Source organism: Symphalangus syndactylus, chromosome 2, assembly GCF_028878055.3.
Source record: "Symphalangus syndactylus isolate Jambi chromosome 2, NHGRI_mSymSyn1-v2.1_pri, whole genome shotgun sequence".
In the NCBI taxonomy this organism is placed as follows: Eukaryota; Metazoa; Chordata; class Mammalia; order Primates; family Hylobatidae; genus Symphalangus; species Symphalangus syndactylus.
In genome coordinates this window covers 143,929,065-143,948,784 of record NC_072424.2, presented here as the reverse complement: position 1 = coordinate 143,948,784, position 19,720 = coordinate 143,929,065, and the positions used below count along the sequence as shown (strand labels likewise).

Here is a 19,720-nt window from a genome sequence, read left to right as displayed (position 1 = left end):
GACCCTCCCGGGGTTCGCAGGTTCTCCTCTCGCAGGTTTTCTTCATAGCATCAAAATAGAATGAGCACAGGGTCCAGCTGTCTCCTATGAGCCAGGAAGAGACCCATCAAAATGCAGAACAATGCCACGAAAGGCTTTTTTATATGTTTGCTTGAGAAAACATAGATAATTTCCATTAACAATGTTATTTATGTTAATGGGAGTATTATTGTTTTTTGATGATTTTATTATTAAATGACGTTTATTAATAAAAATTTATTAAAGTGAATTAGGAAATGGAAATTATACAAATTTCTCACTTTCTACTGTGGTAAATATCACAGCTGTAACCCACATAAACATAAGCTCTTTGGTGTCCTCAGTAACTTTTAAAGCATAAAAGGGTCCTAAGACCCACGTGTTAGAGCACGGGCTGCTCTGGGTGACTGCGATTGAGGTCTCTGAATGCTGACTGGGGCCCTCTTTATAGCTTGTCCTTGTTCTCCTAAAATAGATCCTAAAATAGGATCTTGTTTTTCAGAGCCAAGCTGGGGATGCCGCAGTTCCTCAGCGGGGAGGCACAGAGTTTGCTGCGAGCTCTCTTCAAACGGAACCCTTGCAACCGGCTGGGTAAGATTCCCCGGGACACCCTACCGTGGGACACCCCACCGCGGAACACCCCACCACGGGAACATGCAGGGTGCTGCCCCACAAGCTACAGTGGGGATGTGGAGGGCCACCCTCCTGCTCCGCGCAATGCCAACCAAGGTCACTGAAAACAGACCTCACCTAGAGGTTGAAATAGTACTAGTGCCATCTGAGCTCCAGGACAAAAGGCCCATTCACAGCTTCTAAAACACATAGTTGCTGCCAAAATACCATAAGCGCTTTTCTAAAAGCCACTGGTTTTACCCAAAATGGTAGTGTTCTTCTACCAATCTGACTTCCCTGAGTTTTGAAAGTCTCTAAGCTAAGGACAGAACCGTTGAAAAGCTGCTTCTAGTTTAATTCTCCCTAAATTGAGAAACCTCCACATCTATTAAAATCGGGATCTACTTTAACTACTGATTGATCTTCTTTTTGTGTATGTGACAGTGTACTGAGGATTACTCCGTGGGCTGGGCTGGTCTTAGCGAGTGGGCGCAGCTCTGTTGTCTCAGAGTCAGACAGCAGCGGGAGCAGGGTGTTTCCGGTTCAGACAGCAGCGGGAGCAGGGTGTTTCCGGTTCAGACAGCAGCGGGAGCAGGGTGTTTCCGGTTATTTTAACAAGAAAACGAAAGGAACACATTAAATTCTGTTTTTTTAAACTCTAACCTCATAGATAGAAGACATATCAGAGGGGAAGGCAAAAGTTAAATCAGGAAATATTTCATTTCGGAAAAAATACTAGATTTTCCTCTCTGCATGCCTTAACCCCAAAGAAAGAAGGACCCATTTAACTTCTTCCCCACATCAGCTTCCATTGCAGGGAACTTTTGCATTAATTTTCAATCCTTCAGTGATTGAAAGTGAAGCTAATCAAGAGTACCTCCCCACTCCACAGCCATATTTCACAATATGAGATAATTGATGTGTAACTGTGATCTTAGAAAAAAGGAGTTAAGGTGATTTTTAAAAATCAACATTGATGTATTTAAAGTACTGAGTAGTAATTCCCATGAGATTTATCTTGTAATGAATTTTCATAGTTGTATTCACCTAATTAAACACATTTACATCCAACTTCTAATCAAGATTTTTATCACGTAAACCACTCTTCCTTCCTGCAGATTCATCTTCATAGTAATTCTTTACTTCATATAAAGCTGTCCCATAGTTGTCTTTCCAAGGCAGTTCTCCTCTGTGTAAGCAGATATTTTATTCCACTCTACAGATCACCCACTGTCAGCGCCTTTGTCCACTCAGCCTGTTTTCATTCTTCCACACAACACAGTAAAGCAATTCCTCCTTGTCACTGAGCACCTCTGCATGCCGAGCGTGGCTACCAGGAGAGCGAGTGACACAGTGAGCTCCCCGTGGCACGGGTGACATGAGAGCAGGTGACACAGTGAGCTCCCCATGGCGTGGGTGACGTCAGAGCAGGTGTCACGGTGAGCTCCCTGTGGCATGGGTGATGTCACAGGGTGTTCTGCCGTCACTGTCCACCGGTCACTGCAGGCCAATCCAGAAAGCCCAGGGCACGTGGGTGTGTGTCAGGAGAGTAAACCCCTGCAACATTTCAGCACCTTGGTAAAACCATCAAATGTTAAATGTATGCACCCTTTTGCCCAGAAGTGTTACTGCCAGAAATCTCTCCAACAGAAATAGCCATACCTGCGTAAAAGGGGTACAACTAAACAGTGTTTGCCGAAGGTCTTCCTGTTTAACAAAGACCTGAAGATGAAGTAAGCACCAATCAATAAGGAAATCATTGAATCAATTATGAAACGTCCACACCACAGCCTGGGGCTGGAGGACGGTGTCTTGGCCATGGCTCTGCCCGGTCTGCGTTTTGGGCCGGTTAATTCTTGTTTTGGGAGCTGCTCCATGCATTGAGGCTGTTTAGCAGCATCCCCACCCCCACCCCGTGATGACCAAACGTCTCCTGACATTGGCAAAGTCCCCCTGTTTAGAATCTCCACGTTGCTGTTACTGATGTGGAAGGGCCAGGGTCTAGACTGAATTGCAGCCCGCATGGCTGGAGAGTGTAGACTCACCCTGCAGTGGAGCCCGTGTCACCCACACCACAGTGCATCCGTGCCAGGGCCCATGGAGACACTGACGGACCCAGCCCCCAGCGCCACCTGGCAGGGCCCCATGCTGGTGTCTGTGGAAAGGACTGTGTCCAGTGCATTGGGTGAAAACTAGCTAGCAGGTCACTGCACACATTTTACAGCTCTGTCCCCAGTCAAAGGTCTGAGAGGCTGGGGAACTGTCACCCAGACAGAGGCAGCTTCCTTAGAGGGGTATTCACCAACAGTGCCGTGGACAAAGCTGAAGGCCCCAGCAGAGCAGCCCCAAGTCACCGAGATGCCAGCTGGGGGCGATAATGAGATGGAAGGCCCAGGATGGAGAGCACTCAGGACCAGAGAGGAGGATGCCTGGTCAGGACAGAGGGCCCGTGCTGCAGCACACACAGGGGCACTGCGTGCGTGTGTTCATGCGTGTGCGTGTGTGTGTTCATGTGTGTGCGTGTGTGCATGTGTGTGTGCGTGTGTTCATGTGTGTGTTCATGCGTGTGTGCGTGTGTTCATGCATGTGTGCGTGCGTGTTCATGCGTGTGCGTGCGTGTGCATGTGTTCATGCGTGTGAGTGTGTGTGTGTGCATGCGTGTGTTCATGCGTGTGCGCGTGTGTTCATGCGTGTGCATGCGTGTGTGCGCGTGTGTGTGTGTGTGCTCACAGGTGTGTGTAGGGTTCATGGCTTAGAGGAACCCACCGACCAAACGGAATTTCTGCCACACTGTTGTTACTGGGACCCCCTCAGCAAAGTCCCAGATGGGACCTGAGATTCCAATCAGGAGTCAGCAGGACTCCTCCTTTTCATCAGTGGTGACGGTCGTCGTTAGCCAGGGTCACAGCCACATTTCCAAGAGGTGTGCGGCTCCTAAAGCTGTCTGCACCTTGGCCCTTCACTCGCTGGTCTTGGTGCACACCCACGGTTACACAGTGACTCGGCTCAGGAAACGCAGCAAGGGCTCAGCGCTAACCCTGAGTGCCCAGAGTCCCTATCCACACAGGGCCTGTCATGGGTAAGACCTCACCCCCTGAGGGTGGGGTCCCCAGTGGTGGGAGCTGCAGCCTTGGACAGAGGGCCAGCCTGGGCTGGGCAAGGCAGGAAGGGCTTGTGTCCCACCCTGTGTCCCAAAGTTGCCATTTCACTGCAGTTTTCCCAAATCTGGGTGTGGTCTGGCCTTTTGTTTACAGACCCCTGTTCATCACTGTGCCTCTGGGGAGGTGGGGGAGGCGGGGGAGGCGGGGGAGGCGGCGTTTCTTAACTCTGAGGGTGTGTTTGAAGACGGACGCAAGTCGAGAAGCGTGTCTCAGCTAAGCCAATGCATCGCGGTGCCCTGGTTTGTCCAAATGCTATGTCAAAGGTCATGTTTCTGATCTGAGTCTTCCAGATTGTGAATTAAATTGAGTCCCTTTCATTGCAGTCTCCGTCAGCACTAAGAGCAATGTGGAAGTAACCCTTCTGGGAGGAAGGAACCCTCCCAGCTGGAGGGGATCGGGCTCACCGTCAGGGGCTTGCTGCCCGGCTCAGCAGATCTCAACCCACTTCAGGACACGCCTGCCTTAGAATCGGGTTTGCAATGCTGTAAACTACCACAAAATGCACAGAAGCATCTTTGCATGCCATTTCCACTCATCTCTTAACTCTGAAGTTTGCCCACGTCTAGAGCCCCGGTCTCATTTCATGAGCCTTTTCAGTGTCAGGTCCAGAGCTGTTCTTTTCCGTGACCCTAGGTTGCACCTTTACTGTGTCTGTGGCTCTCCTCCCCGCATTCTCTGTGCTGCTGGGTGTAAGCACGGCCTCCCCCACACAGCCCTGGGAGGCAGGCCCCATGGGCGGTGGCAGAGGGTGGGTGGACAGCTCCGACGTTCCCCTGCCTGGGCGGATTTCCAATGAACCAGGAGAACAGGTCGTTCTTCGAGCCTCAGGTTTCTCCAGGCACGGTGCTGTTGATGAGGATGAGAAGATGCCTTGGCACTGCACTAAGACAGTCATTATCTGACTTGAATTCTCATGACAGTACTTCAAGGCAGGTCAAACAAGAAGCTTACGAAATTCACTTATGAAAACAGATGTATCCATAGGAATTGCTTTTAGCTGCAAGGAATAGAACCCTTAAATAATTTTAAATTTTTTGTTCAGTTAATTTAGTTTTCCAAATCGCGGTTTCATTCTCTTATTAACACACCACGTGGTGGTGGATGAGTTGTAGACACTGGCAGCTGAACTACTGCTGTCAGGAGCCCAGATCTTCCTGTGGCTTCTGTTTCCCATCCTCAGTGCACTGCCTTTTCATCCTTATCCTCGGTGCCTTGTGATGATAATGTGGCTACAACACTTCCTGGAATCACACCCTCACTGCAGGAGAAAAAAAAAAGGAACTGGATGAGGCCAGCTGCCTCTGTCCCCTTTATCACAAAAACAAAGCTTTTCTGGAAGCCCCTGGGAGTTCTCTGTACTTCTTGTTGACTGGAACCCTATCCCATGGCACTCGTGACACATGGCACCATAAGGAAGGCAGGAGAACAAGCATCTGTGGTTGGAGGAAGAAAACGAGGGCTGGAGTGGCGGCTTTACTAGCCAGGCAGCTGGGCCAGCCACAGGTATTCACTAAGTGATGAGACCCACGAAGGCAGAGGTTGTGTCTGGCTCGTCTTTGTATCCAGCTCTCAGACCACGCAGAGCCCCTGGTGAATATGAATGCACTAAAGTGAATTGAAGGAATTGCAGTTGTTCTTTGAGGCGCTCTGAAAAGCTCCTTGCCCTGAAGTGCGTGGAGTTGAGTCGGGCCTGACCCTTGGTGCTCCTGCTTCATCTCTATCCATTTTCCCTGTCAAGTGGTAAAGCAGAGAAGACAGCACGGGTTTGCGGGCATGTCACGCCTTGGCCCCCGCAGTGCCTGCTCAGATGCAGGGGCTCTGCCTGTGGACATGGACGTCATGCTGTTTCTGTGCACTCACCCAGAATTCTTTTTCACAAAGTGTTTTTCTGCTGGTGACTTGCACAATCCTGCATTCTCTTAGCACTTCACACCTGCCAAGTATGCACACCTGTCATTTCCGATCTTCATGACAAGACTGTAAAATTGTGTTCATCATTTTCTGTTTGAGCAAGGCTCTGTTCCAAGGTACAAGGGCTTGTCCCAGGACCCTGTGTGTGCAGGAGTCGGCTCTAGTTGGCACCCGCCCAGCCAGAGAGCAGTGCAGCTGTTGCAGAGGCCTGGGTCCTCCCTTCCCGAATGTGGAAGCACAAACCCATTCCTTCTCCGTGGGTTTCTGAGAAGACCACGTATGAGCTTCTCTTATTTAGTGAGGGTGCGATTTGCCCTTAATCTTAAAAAGAGGAAAAAAGGGCCCTGCTCTTCTAATTCTTCATTAGCATGACATTTTCGGTCTTCAAGATGCAAAATGGGCTTTTCTTAATTTTTTCCAATTCTGTAAGAAATCAGGCCTGATTTTTCCTTTCCCCTGAGTGTTTGAGGGCCGTGCTCCTGCTAGAAGTGGTGGATTCTCTGGTGTTGGCGTGGCAGCAGGATGTGTGAGAGCAGGACCCAGGTGGCCACGGCCCCAGCTCTGTGAGCTTCTGGTCTGCAGCCCACAGTGGCATGGGGGTTGTCCAGATTCTGAGTTCCAGACCTACTGGGCTGTGGCCAGCTGCACAGCCATGGGCCCTGTCCCTCCTCTTCTCTGGGAAATGAAGGTGGGGTTGATGGTCCCTGCAGTTCTTCCAGCTCCAACAGCGTGCAGCTGCACGTGTCCTCTCCCCACACACGTAGACGTCCCAGGTGGTCTCTTACCTGGTGTGGCACAAACATGTCCTGTAAAAGCGGCCCCGTCGGCCCAAAGGCTCCCCACGGTCTTCAGGCTGTGAGTCTTGGGACATCTTGTTACATCTGGTTTTCGAGAATCTCTGCTTTTGAGGCACTTGGACAAGTGTTGGGACTTCTTATTGAAGGTCAAGGCTGCACGGCCACCTTTGTTTAGAACAGTCCCTTTTGGGAGGCAACTAGTTTAAAATGATCCCCCAAATTTGCTTTATGGTGGGGGCGTACTGTAGCATGGCTGTGAAGCACTCTGGGTTTTAGGGAAGATGAAATAGGATGTGATGTCTCTCTCCCTCTCCCCTCCTTCCTTTCCCTCATCTTCCCTTGTCTCCAGTCCCACCCAAACACACAGATTTCACTTATTGAAACTGGAGAAGTTCATGAAATCTTTCCACTTTACTAATTTGGGTGGGTTTTCCCTCCTCCAACGGCTAACCCTGTGAAGCCAGCCTGAGAGGGTCACACTCATTTCCTCATCATCGCCTGAAGCCTTCTGTGATTGCAGCCAGAATAAGCAAGGCCTCTAGGCATTAACTGAGTGGCTCCCTGTCACTGCTCCTGGCTCTGGTTTCTGAGACAAAAACAAACTATTTAGAAAATTATTTCTTTCCTCGGAGCACAGATACCTGTCCCAGACACAGTGTTACTCAGAGAATTTCCTGGGACAGTCCTCCCCCAGCAAGGGCAGCTGCATTTGAAAGGAAAGGGTGGCATCTCTGAAGTCACCGAGGGCCCAGATCCCAAGATTCATTTGTTTATCTCATTGGAACACATTTGGCTCTGGGACCCCGATAGCTGAGGCAGAATTTCCTGCCAGAAACTGGTGACAACCCAAGTAAAATGAGAAAGAACCAAGACTTCCAGTGTACTTGTGTGTGCCTACAGCAAAACAAAGAGATGCACATGCATTCTCCCGTCTCATCAAAGAACTCAACAGAGCCCTCCACGCTGCAGCATGTACTTTAAGATCTATCAGAGAGGTATACGTACAGTCTACCATCTCATCAGAGAACTCAGCAGAGGCCTCCACTCTGCAGCACATACTTTAAGATCTATTAATTCAATTTCAAAGGGGACCTTGGCTTGATTCCAGAGCAATGTCAGACATCAGTATCGTTTTTAAAAGCCACAAATTAGAGCTGAGCCTTCATGGCTTATTTATTTCTAATCTTTGCAACAACAAAGACCACTTTGAGCTTTGCTCAGTCTTAATTAAAAATTGAAAAGGCTTTTCAGGAAAATTCCCTGTAGCTATGCTTGTATTTCTGATAACAGTACTTGACCTGGCCTTTTAAACTTGAAAAATGAACTATCTTTTAATTCATAACTCAATTCTTTTATACTTTAATATGGAATGAGGGTATAATTCTCTTTTCCTGCAGAGAATTTCCCAGAATTCCACTGTAGCTTAAATTCAGAATTTTGTAAAAATCCCAACTTATTTGTTTTCATTGAATTTTGTATAGAATTTTTATTCTATAGAAAAATTGGACGAAGAGCATCAAGGTTTAGAAAAACACTAGAAGAAAGATATGTATATAAAATTGGCCAGACATTGTGGCTCACGCCTGTAATCCCAGCCGAGGCGTGTGGATCAGCTAAGGTCAGGAGTTCAGGACCAGCCTGGCCAACATGGCGAAACCCCATCTCTACTAAAAATACAAAAATTGGCCAGGCGTGGTGGTGCGCGCCTGTAATCCCAGCACTTTGGGAGGCCCAGGCAGGCGGATCACTAGAGGTCAGGAGTTTAAGACCAGCCTGGCCAAAATGGCAAAACCTCATCTCTACTAAAAATATAAAAATTAACTGGGTGTGATGGTGGGTGCCTGTAATCCCAGCTACTCAGAAGGCTGAGGCAGGAGAGTTGCTTAAACCCAGGAGGCGGAGATTGTGGTGAGCTGAGATCGCGCAGCTGCACTCCAGCCTGGGCGACAGAGCAAAACTCTGTCTCAAAAAAAAAAAAAAAATATATATATATATATATAATCACAATCTTAAGGAGTATAAGATTCTTGCTTGTCAGGTCCAAAACATCTAGCGAGGGCTGAGGATTTTTCCTAAAGCCCTCCCTATCTTGTGAAGGGGCTATTTAAAGCATGGCACTTGTTGCTTTCCGTGAATGTTTTTGTGCTTTTGAATCAGCCAGTGCCTGTACAATTCTTCGTGATATTTCATGTCCTTACTATCTTCATGGAGGTCTAGCCCATTTTTACCTCTCAAGTTAGCACAGAGGCACACATTTGGCAATCCCCATTGTTGGCGATAGGAGAGCAGTTTCCCAACTTCCAGGTGAAGCGGTGTGTTTGTCTCATTTTTCATAAGTCAACCTGAAAAACCTCTACAAAAGTAAAGCACATGCGCCTCACCCAAGTAATTCCACCTCAAATAATATATCCTTCAAATATATTTACACAAGTGCACAGAGAGATATGAGAAGCTGAAACCCACATCACCCAGGGACGGTTAACTGAATTACCGTCATCTACACAGGAGATACTATGCGAGTATTGAAGAGTGACGTCATTCTGCATGCACTAACATGGAAGGATGTGTACGTTAAAAAAAGAAGTGTTAAGTAAAAATAGCGCATTGCAGCACAGAACGTTCAGACTGATCCTGTTTGTGTTTTTAGAAGCAAGGGAGGTAAGCAAAGAAAAATTCTGCAAACACAGGCAAGCAGCTCCTACAGCGGGTGCTTCTCCCCGGAGGGACAGGCAGAGGGGAGCTTTTCCTTTCACCTCATTCATGCCAAGAGTTGGACTTTTTCTGCCAATATGTATTATTTTTATGATTGAAAACCCAGTTTTTAAAAAGCTGTTTTAGGGAGAAACATTTGATGCCAGAAACTTCTCTGTAACGTGCTAGCAGGCGCCCCACCTTGGGCCACCCCCTGGCAGTTAGCAGGACCATGCTGCCACTCGCCATGCTTTTCGGGCAGCTGACGAGTCACGCTGCCATCGCACTGTGGCCAGGGCTGCCCCCCTGGCAGATCGCAGGACCACAATGCCACCTTGCCGTGACTGGGGCCACCGCCTGTCCCCAGCATCGCCTGCTGCCCCTTTCTCATGGCTCTTGGGCAGACGCTGGGTGCTTTCATCCAGAGCAAGCGTAAGTGGATAATGGGCAGTCTGGCCCGTGCCTTCCCTCACTCGTGGGCTAGGCTCTGGGGACCCATGAAGCCACAGTGTGGCCTCGTGCTCATGGGCTCTCTGACAGCAAACAGTAAGGCCAGCTGCAGCCCAGACGTGCACAAATGCCTGCGGCCAGGGCAGAGAAACAGATGTGGCACAAAATGGATCTCAGCAGAGGGGAGAGGGCCTGATGGAAGGGGAAGAAAGAGCAGCAGCGAAAGAGGAGAAGGGAGCATGTGGGACAGGCTGGAGTCCAGGGCAGGGCACAGAAGCAAAGCGAAGCCAGAGCCAGGTGCTCAGACCCACCCCACCCACCCCTTCCTGGCCGTGTGGGCCTGAGCGGATGGCTTCATCTCTCTGTGCTTGCTTATTTATTCTACGAACTGAGGGTAATACCAGCACCAACATCATGAAGTAGGTAGGAGGATTTGAGGAGGCAGAACAGTGCCTGATGTGTGGGAAACACTGTAATGGGTCTGACAAGTAAACATGTAAATAAGCAGAGAGCAGCGGTGTGCAGAGGCCTGTGGCCGGGAATGGTGTCCAACCCCCAGGCCTCATTGCTTCCTGCTCATCTGACTCTTTTCTTTCTCTGCCACTTGGCTGTGGGACAGAACAGAGAAACGTTATCTGATGCACAATGACTGAGGAGCCACAATTCTGAGAGTTTTCTGGAGAAAACCATCGTTTTGTGAGATGCGTTTTAATAGATGTTGTTAAACCCTCTGCTGAGCTGGTTGCGGAATGGAAGGGTAAATGGAAAGCCCGCAGTACCAGCCAGAAGAGCATTGAGGCCAATAGCCAGAGTCCTGAAGCTCACCCGGGAAATCCACCCTGGCGAGAGCACAGAGTCATGCCCGCCTTGCCCAGGGTCTGATCCCTCAGAGGGTAACATCTTCACACAGTTGCTGCCAGGAACCTTGCCAGTGGCTGAAACTCCTCTTTCAAGACCAAGCTTTGATGATGGAAATCTGTGTAGTCTCTGCCTTGTCATTCCCAAGCGCCCAAATGATATCTGGACACTTATTATAACATAAGCATGTGAGCATATGTGCAAGGGACGTGCCACCTCAGGTGGCAGGCACCACGACCCCACCTCTGCCACTCCCTCTGAGGTGACGCACGGTAACCGCCCCCGCCCAGCCGAGCTGCCGCAGTCACCACCTGTGGGGCCGCATGCGTGAGGGTTTGCTGCGCACCCCTCCCCTGCTTGGCCTCCCCTGGAAATGTGAATTGGAGTCAGAAAGGAGAAGTGGAGACGTTGGACGTATTTATTCATCCAAACGTACACGAGAACCAACAGTTCAGACTCTGTTCTTGCAGCAATCAGAGCGCTTTGTCTTGGAGTCACCGTTTCCTTTCCTTTCCTTTTTTAAACAGGGTCTTGCTCTGTTGCCCAGGCTGATCACAGTGGTGCAGTCATGGCTCACTTCAGTCTCAGTTGCCTGGACTCAGGCAGTCCTCCCATGTCAGCCTCCTGAGTAGCTGGGACTACATGCATGGAAAACCACACCTGGCTAGTTCATTATTGTTTTGTAGAGAAGGGGCTGTGCTATGTTGCCCAGGCTGGTCTCGAACTCCTGGACTCAAGCAGTCCTCCCGCATTGGCCTCCCCACATGAGATTACAGGCGTGAGCCACTGTGCCTGGCCAGAGTCACTGTTTTCTTTCAAACATTATTATGTTGCTGGGGGAGGATTTGCTACAGTGAATTGGGTGAATGTGACAAAGTATTGGGGTGTTTGTGCTTTTTCTCCCCTTGTTCTGGGAGAAGAAAATAATTTTCTAAATAACCTATTTTTTAAACTAAAACCCTTCAAATTTGACATTACTAAAATCATAGTTCTTTAATCTAAAATATTGTTTTAGTATTTGGTTTAAATTACGGGTGAGAGAAAGATGGACCTACCTCCTCCCTAGGTGTAGAGATGGGTATTGGTTAAAAGATACCAGCCCCCCAGAGCTCACACAAGCGTGGAGAATGGCTCACCCCGGGCCGAGATCGCCCTTCAAACCGCGTGTTATAAGTGAGTTATCATCAAGCTTTCGAGGAGCTGTGGACCCTCCCACAGGTGTATTTTACAACCTAAGATGCCCAGGTTCAACATGAAGAAGCTACAGTCAGAATTAATTGCCCAGCCTTTTTCCAGGGAGGGCGCTGGATTTAGTTGCCTGAGGAGCTGGAGCCGGATAGTCTGAAAACCCCGCTGGGCAGAGTCACCTTCACCTGCACAGGCGGCTGGGTTTGTGGCTGGAACGTCCCCCGCTTCTGACTGCCATGAGCCTTATTCTCGTTCCTCCAAAGAGCCTGGAATTGAGTTCTCCCTCTGACCATCTGGGGAATTGGTGGCTGGTAGAGGCCTCGTTCTAACCCTGGGCCCTCGCATGGATATGCAAGGCAATCGCACACCTCTAGCCGCCCCTGTGTTCAGCCTCTCTGATAAGAGCTCTCCCACCCTGGACTGCGCCGCACAGGACGTCAGCGCCCAATTGAGGGGCTGGGAGGAGGGGCGAATGCGTCTTCATTGCCTCCCACCCACCTGTCCTCTCTTGGTGTCTCCTCTAGTGCGAGTCCCCTCGAGCTGTAGACTCTCCCTGTCTATGGCCTCCCCCAGGGAGGGAGGGGACCCCTCTCTGCCTCTCGACCTCCTCGCCCCTGCCTCTTCCTTAATGAGCCCCCATCAGCGGGAAGCCTCTGGATTCCCAGACAATTCCGTTCAGTCCAGTTGACAGAGGAATCAGTGGACAAAACGATAAGCTAGAAATTAGGAAACCGAAGGAAAAATGTGCCCTCTGTGTGTGCACAGTGTAGCGGGAAACGCGGATAAAAACACACGTATCTAATGCCCGGTGGACCACAGTGAACACTGAGCTGTTCATTGGCCACCCCTCTGTGTGTTTCTTGGGGCAGCCGTGACAAAGAACCGCAAACTGGGCAGCTTGAGCAGCAGAAATGTGTCCTCCCACAGCTCTGGAGGCCGGAGGTCCAAGCTCAAGGCTGCAGGGCTGCGCTTGCACTGCAAGGAATGTGTCCCGCGCCGCTCCCAGACCCTGGGGCCTTGCTGGCCAGCCTTGACACCCTTGGCTGTGAATGCCGCACCCTGACCTCCGCCTCCATCTCCATGTGGCCTTCTCTTCCGTGTGGGTCTGTGTCCAAATTTCCCCTTGTTCTAGAGACAGCAGTCATAGGAGATGAGTGCCTGCCCTGCTAATGCCGGACTCATTATACCTGCAGTGACCCCTTTTGCACATGCGGTCACGTTGCGAGACATTGGGGATTAGGGCTTCAGCATACGAATTTGGGGGAGTTTACCCCTCCCAGAGTTTCTGCACAGATATTTACAGCTGGAAGAGACAGCATAATGTGTTTATACATGTCCAGACTACCAGAACTACAGACGCATCTCATTCCTTTCTTACGCTCTGCAGGTGCATAAACGGCCCTCTGCCCCCGTGTGAGTTGCTCAAGGTTCCTTGGCTTCTGAGTCTAAGACTAGCATTTCTCCCACCTCCACATCCCCTGAAGATGAAATGTCTTCATTCAAAAGAGTTCTAGACTGAATCCCCCAGCCTTCGTGTGTGATCTCTTCAGTGAACGTGTACTGAATACCCGTAGCAGGTGCTGGCTTAGGAAGGTGGGTGGCACTGCCACTGCCCTCCAGAGGCCGCTGGTTTGGGGCCACTGATCTATTTGAGTGGGGGCAACAGAGCCGCTCCGTGAGGATGCCTGGGTTGGGTCTCAGAAGACGTCCCAGATGCTGGACGGGGTGCCAGGGGGAGGGGGCCTTCTGGGCCCAAGAAACGTCACATGCAAAGTAGTAGGAGGAAGGGAGGAAGAATGGCACACCTGGGGGCATGTGTGACTCTGTGATGTCCCCATGCCTGGGTGACGGGTGAGTGAAGAGGAGACAGGGCAGCCAGAGGCCGGGCCACGCTCGGGAGTATGTGGTGGATGTGGTACGCGTGGGGGCTCTGAAGGGTGCAGCCGAGGGGACACCAGTCTTGTTTCTTAGCACTGTTGTTCTGGTGGTTGTGTGGTTGTGAATTAGAGAAAGACCCTGGGGTGGCTGTAGCAGCGTAGGGTGACCCAGTCTAAGCAGAAGCACCACAGGCTGGGGCTGGCAGCAGGAGTGGGCACATCCCACGATAGAGGCCTTGGAGGGTCACACCCCTGCTCGGGCTGTCTGCTTTCTTGTCTGTGCGAGGAAAAGGCCTCCCAGGTGGAAGACTCGGTGACTCTGAGTGATTTGCAAATCCAGGAATTTCAAAGAATAGAATAAAAGAAAGGTGAGAAAGGGGCTCCTGGCCAGCACCCTCGGCACTGCACCCTGTAAGCATGGACCAAGGCAGCATCACGGGTAAGCTCCGGGACGAAGCTCTGCAGGAACAGGCTCAGCAGGACATCTGGCCCCTCTGCGCTTGGCGCTGCTCCTGGCTGAGACGGGAGAGGCTTGCAGATGTGGGCGATGCTTCTGTTGAGCAGGCTTTGTAGGGCTAGACCCTGGGTGTGGTGTTTGCTGCTTCTCATTACTTAAGTGAGTTCCATTTCTGATAGAACTTTATACCATAGTGATGTCTAGAAACAGCTGTAAATGTATCCTGCACTGAGATCAGGAACTGCTGGGGTTTTCAGCACCAGTGTTTGTTATTTGTTATCTCGCGACTGTTCCCCAGGACAGGAGTTGCAGTGAGTATAAAACTTCCTGAGCCTACCTCCAAATCTTCCTTTTTTCCAAAGCTGACAGCTTTCTAGCTCATTCCTAATGAGCATCGGTAGCTTCTCCTAGAAACTCATGAGCTATTCTGAGACTCCCAGGGGGAAGTTTAAAGTGAGGGAAAGGTTAGAAAGGAATTCAGTGTGCTGATGAGCACAAAAATAGCACAGCAAATCAATGCCCATCACCTAAGCCGGCTGTACTGTCTTCACAGCACACCTGCTGCCTGTGGCTCACGCACGGGCAGAGGGTTTTCCGTTGCTCTTGTTACTGTTTTCATGTCCGGAACTGATCTCCAGATGATGCGTTTTTAATGACTTCAAACGTGGTCCATTCTGATCCTCATCCCAGTTTCTACTGGCATTGCTGGGACTGCCTGTCATAAGCCAGGCTTTGATGGTTGCTGAAGACCAGGCAGCCCCACCCTCACAACCAGCCCTAGGGAGCCGCTAGAGACCCATGCCCAGGGCCTGTCCGCAGAGCTGGCTCCCGCACCGCTCAATCCTGAGCCCCTAGCCCATCCCTGACTCCCAATCGGCTGAGTCCTGTGAGACACGAGCGACTCCCTGACAAAGGCTGTAAACATGAAATAGATGAAATTTCAAATTGGCAAAAAAAAAAAAAAAACCTTTAAACAAATAATGTATAGATAACCTGTAAGTGATGAAGAAATTGAAAAAGCAGACCTAGTATTTAAATCAGTGATGGAAGTTGCCCTGGACGGTTATAGGCTGGACATGGGAGGCCAGTTAGGAGAAACTTGCAGCGTGTAAGAAACCTAAGGAGGCAGCCAGTAAGATTCTACTGAATGTTCCCAGAAGTGTCGGAGATGGGTTTGTGTGACTCTCAAAAAACAAAAATGAAAATATGGCAAAGGAGTCCCAAACCATGAATTAACCATCTCCTAAAGCTATCTGTGGATATAAAGACACAATGCATATGTTTTTGGCAGGTACCAAAACCCTTTGGGAATCACCTGCCGAGAATTTAGAAGCCCCACAATGAAATGAATGGCTTACCTCGTGAAAAATACGAAGTACAAGAGCTGGACAGAATCAGTGCAATGAAAGAATAAGTCATCTATGCAGTGGCTCATGCCTATAATCCTAGCACTTTGGGAGACCCAGGCAGGCGGATCACTTGAGCCCAAGAGTTTGAGACCAGCCTGGGCAACATGGTGAGACCCCATCTCTACAAAAAATACAAAATATTAGCCAGGGGTAGTGGCACATGCCTGTAGTCCCAGCTACTCAGGAGACTGAGCTGGGAGGATCCTCTGAGCCCAGGAAATTGAGGCTGCAGTGAGTCACGATCATGCCGCTGCACACCAGCCTGGGCGACAGAATGAGTCCCCCCAAAATAAAAAAGAAAATCCTCTCACAGGTGCTGCACTGCACTTTAAAACTAGTCATTGATATGAGAGTTCCAACTGGTTGCAAAATTATACCCTTAACCAGAGCACAGCAATTGGAGACACAGACCCAGATAAACACATTAGGTGATGCCCCAATTTGGAGATAGACCACAAGCCATTTAAAAAAACAGGATTAGGTGTTACTACAGAGAAGAAGTGTGATTCTTGAATCTTCTGTTCCCCTGAACCTTGAACTCCTATTTGCCCTGCATTAAGGAACTTAATGACAAATCGCTAAGCCTGACAGGAGGGAATTCCGGCCTTCTGTGCTCACAGTTCCTGTCCCTGTTCTTGTCAGTGCTTCGTGATCTAGATGAGTGGCAGCAGTCCTCGAGAACCAAGGAAGGCCTTCAGTGCATGTCATCAGCATCCCATAGCGAGTCAGCCATGATTCCAGCATCAGCCTGATACTTTCTGATTCTCCCCGCCCAGAACTCCACTCACCGTCATTTGTCCAATGTGTTCAGTGCAGATAAAAAAGGGGAGCCGAGTGCAAAGTCTCCCAAAGTGCTAGGATTATAGGCATGAGCCACTGCATAGATGACTTATTCTTTCATTGCACTGATTCTGTCCAGCTCTTGTACTTCGTATTTTTCACGAGGTAAGCCATTCATTTCATTGTGGGGCTTCTAAATTCTCGGCAGGTGATTCCCAAAGGGTTTTGGTACCTGCCAAAAACATATGCATTGTGTCTTTATATCCACAGATAGCTTTAGGAGATGGTTAATTCATGGTTTGGGACTCCTTTGCCATATTTTCATTTTTGTTGTTTGAGAGTCACACAAACCCATCTCCGACACTTCTGGGAACATTCAGTAGAATCTTACTGGCTGCCTCCTTAGGTTTCTTACACACTGCAAGTTTCTCCTAACTGGCCCCCCATGTCCAGCCTATAACCGTCCAGGGCAACTTCCATCACTGATTTAAATACTAGGTCTGCTTTTTCAATTTCTTCATCACTTACAGGTTATCTATACATTTATTAACAAAATAATAAACCTGACTGCCCTGGGAGGGTTGACACAGGTTTCAAGGTGCTGAGTGCACAAGTCCTCCTCCTGTTTCATGTTTCCCCCTATAATTGGAACCCCTGTAATTTTTTAGTGATAACCAAAGTGTTATTCCCCTGTCGACTGTTTTTCTGAGGACTTAAAATACGAACGTGGTGCAAAATCTTACTACCTTAGCGGAAAGGAGGTAAAGATAGAAATGTGTGGATTTCAGTGATCCGGGTAAACCCAGCACATACCAGTTACGTAGTAGTTATACCAACACCTGTGTTTCCTCTGCGCCTCACTTTCTAAAATTCCTGCAGACCGTATTTGCAAATGATGAATAAGAAGGAAATACAGCAGGTACAAAATGTGAAATAGACCCTCCAAAGAAGTACAGCCAACAAGTTGCCACACCTGTGCGTGTACCAGGGCCTCTGAACTGTTCGTTCCAATCATCAGCCATGCGTCCAACAGTCACCAAACAAAAGAGTAGAGGAGAGGCACACTTCAGAGGAGGGTCTTTCTGTTAATCATCGTGACCAGAAGGACTCTTCAACCCGGAGTTCTGGTCGTCACCAAAGGAGGCCTGCACACAGGATGGGCGCTTGGGGAGGGCTGTTTGGAAGTCAGACTGTCGCTCTGGAAATTTCATTACAGCAGCCATTGGTGCGCCTGCGAAGGCTCACGCCAGCTGCTGCGATTGCAAAGGCCTGGGATCAGAGCCCTGGGCTCAGGGTTTAGAGGAGAACAAAGGAGATAGACTGGGGAACCCAGAGGGGCCTCAGCAGGGAGTCCTCAGGGGAAAGACACTTCAGAAGGTGGGGCGTCTCGGCTGTGTTTCAGACATGTGCCTCCAAACCAGGTACCTATAACTCATAACCTCTGGTCTGATTTTGAACAAGTTACCCGACCTGCGTCAGCCTCAGTGTCCTCTTCTGTAAAATGAGAACAGTCCTCGTCTGTAAAAGTGTAAAGTGCATCAGATGACCGAGATGTCCGTGTGCTATGTCTGTCCTGTGATCCTGCATCCTCATGGAAGGAGGAACTTCTGAATGTGTGCCCTTCTTCTAATTCCTTCTAGATGGACTTTCACGTCAAAGTGTGAATAACACGAAGCTGAGAGAGCTGTGGGAGTGCCTTCAGGGGCATTTAGTATGTGGGTTCTTTCCTAGCACCATGGCCCTGGCCAAGCTTCCAGGGTGAGGGGACTGTCTCTGAGCCATTGACCCCCTAGAGGTGCTCTCTGAGGCCACCGCAGCTCCCGAGCCTCCTCCACGTCACTGCCCAGAGTGCAGAATGGAGGGGTGGGAGGGGTAAGGACACGGGCCAGCTCCAGCCCATGGTGGCGCCATCTCCTGTGACTCCCGGTGACCTGCGCCACCCCAGCCCAGCTTCAAGCCGGACAGGCCGGGCCACACCTGTGCTGACCACAGCATCCCCAAGCAGCCCTGCTCTTCCAGGAGTGAGAGCTGGACATGAGGGGGGCTCCACAAAGGGGCATATGTGGCACAGGAGGCTCTGATTTGGAGCACGGCCATTAGGAGTTGGCAGCAGAAAGGAACACAGCTTGCAGAACAGGGGGGCCAGGCCCCAGGGATCAGACCCTCCCCAGACCTAGGCCTGGAGCTGGCAGGAATTCCCCGGCCACTGCCGCCGCTGCCCCGTCCAGCCAAGCCTGCCTCTTCTCAGACTCTGACCCGGGAGGATGGGCTCCTCTGCGGCCGTCCCATCCTGGAGAAAACACAGAGTCCTAGAGCTTTAGGGCCTTTGGTTTTTAACTAATAAACTTTGTGTTCGGAACAGCCTTAAGTTTACAGAAAAACTGAACAGAAACTGCAGCAAGTTTCCACGGCCCCCTCACTCCCCACCGCACAGCTTTCCCGAACAGCAGTGCCTGCATGAATGGGCGCGCTTCTGCAGTCGGTGAGCTGAGCTACTGACTAAAGGCGTTGTCCGCACTGGGCTCATTCTGGGGGGACAGTGGTGATTTCTGGCAGATGAGTAGACATGTATCCACCGTTAGAGAATCATGCTGCCCAAAAGGGCCCCCAGTGCTCCGCCCACTCCTCCCTCCCTCCTTTCTGCCCCAGGGCCTTAGGATTGTATGGCAGCAAAGGAAGGCAGGAAGTTAGGTAGAAATAACGGAACATAGCAGAGATATTTGTAAGCAGCCTCCAGGTAAAAACAGTCACCTGTCTGAGCAGGCTCAGGGGTGGCCAGGTATGGGCAGGAGGCTGGGCTCTGGCTTCCTCCGGGACTCAGTCCTGTCAACCCCTCTTCATTTCCTGGAATTCTTCCCTCCCGGGTTAACTGCGGCAGCTTTGCCAGGCACTCTGCTCTGCAGCTTCCCCTCCGGCCTCCTGGGAGGCCCACCTGGTGCTCACACTCACAGGCACCTCAAGCTCCTGGGCGTGACAGTGGGGTGCTAGGCAGCCCTCACATGCAGCAGACAGCACCTGGCTGGCCTGTCCCATGCCTCTCTTTACCACCTCTTTTGCCCACCCCAACCCCAGGCCCCCTCTGCCTCTCAAGCCCTCGGGGCTGAGTCGTGGCTGTCTGAGCTGGGGGCGTGGGCAGGTGCGCAGGTGCCTTGGGCAGGAGTAAGCAGCCTCTGGGCTCCTTCCCACGGCCCCACCTCTGCACACCCCCACCCCCCACACTGCTGCATCGGAAACTGTCGTAGAACCCCGTCTTGGATTTGTTCTGATGATCATTTCTGTGTTGTTGTGACAGGTGCTGGCACTGACGGAGTGGAGGAAATTAAGCGCCATCCCTTCTTTGTGACCATAGACTGGAATGTAAGTTGCATGTCGCCGTCCCCACCTGCACACGCGTGACACGGAAGTGGGTGGAGGGAACATAGCGGCTTGGTGCAAAGGGTCCTCAGTGTCCGGGTCACAAGTAGGTCGGAGGTGAATGTAGACAAGCCACCAGCAGGCAGGGAGCTCCCAG

General features: G+C 50.4%; 1 protein-coding gene across 8 annotated transcripts in view; it reads left to right on the top strand.

The window, feature by feature from the left end:
* The window catches only part of RPS6KA2 (ribosomal protein S6 kinase A2), a 451,644-nt gene that overhangs the window by 375,974 nt on the left and 55,950 nt on the right, over window positions 1–19,720 (top strand). For all 8 annotated transcript variants that reach the window (XM_063623636.1, XM_063623635.1, XM_055269515.2 and 5 more), the window contains 2 exons: window positions 521–609; window positions 19,502–19,566. In XM_063623636.1, the coding sequence (XP_063479706.1) occupies window positions 521–609; window positions 19,502–19,566 (154 nt within the window). The remainder of the gene's footprint in view (window positions 1–520; window positions 610–19,501; window positions 19,567–19,720) is intronic.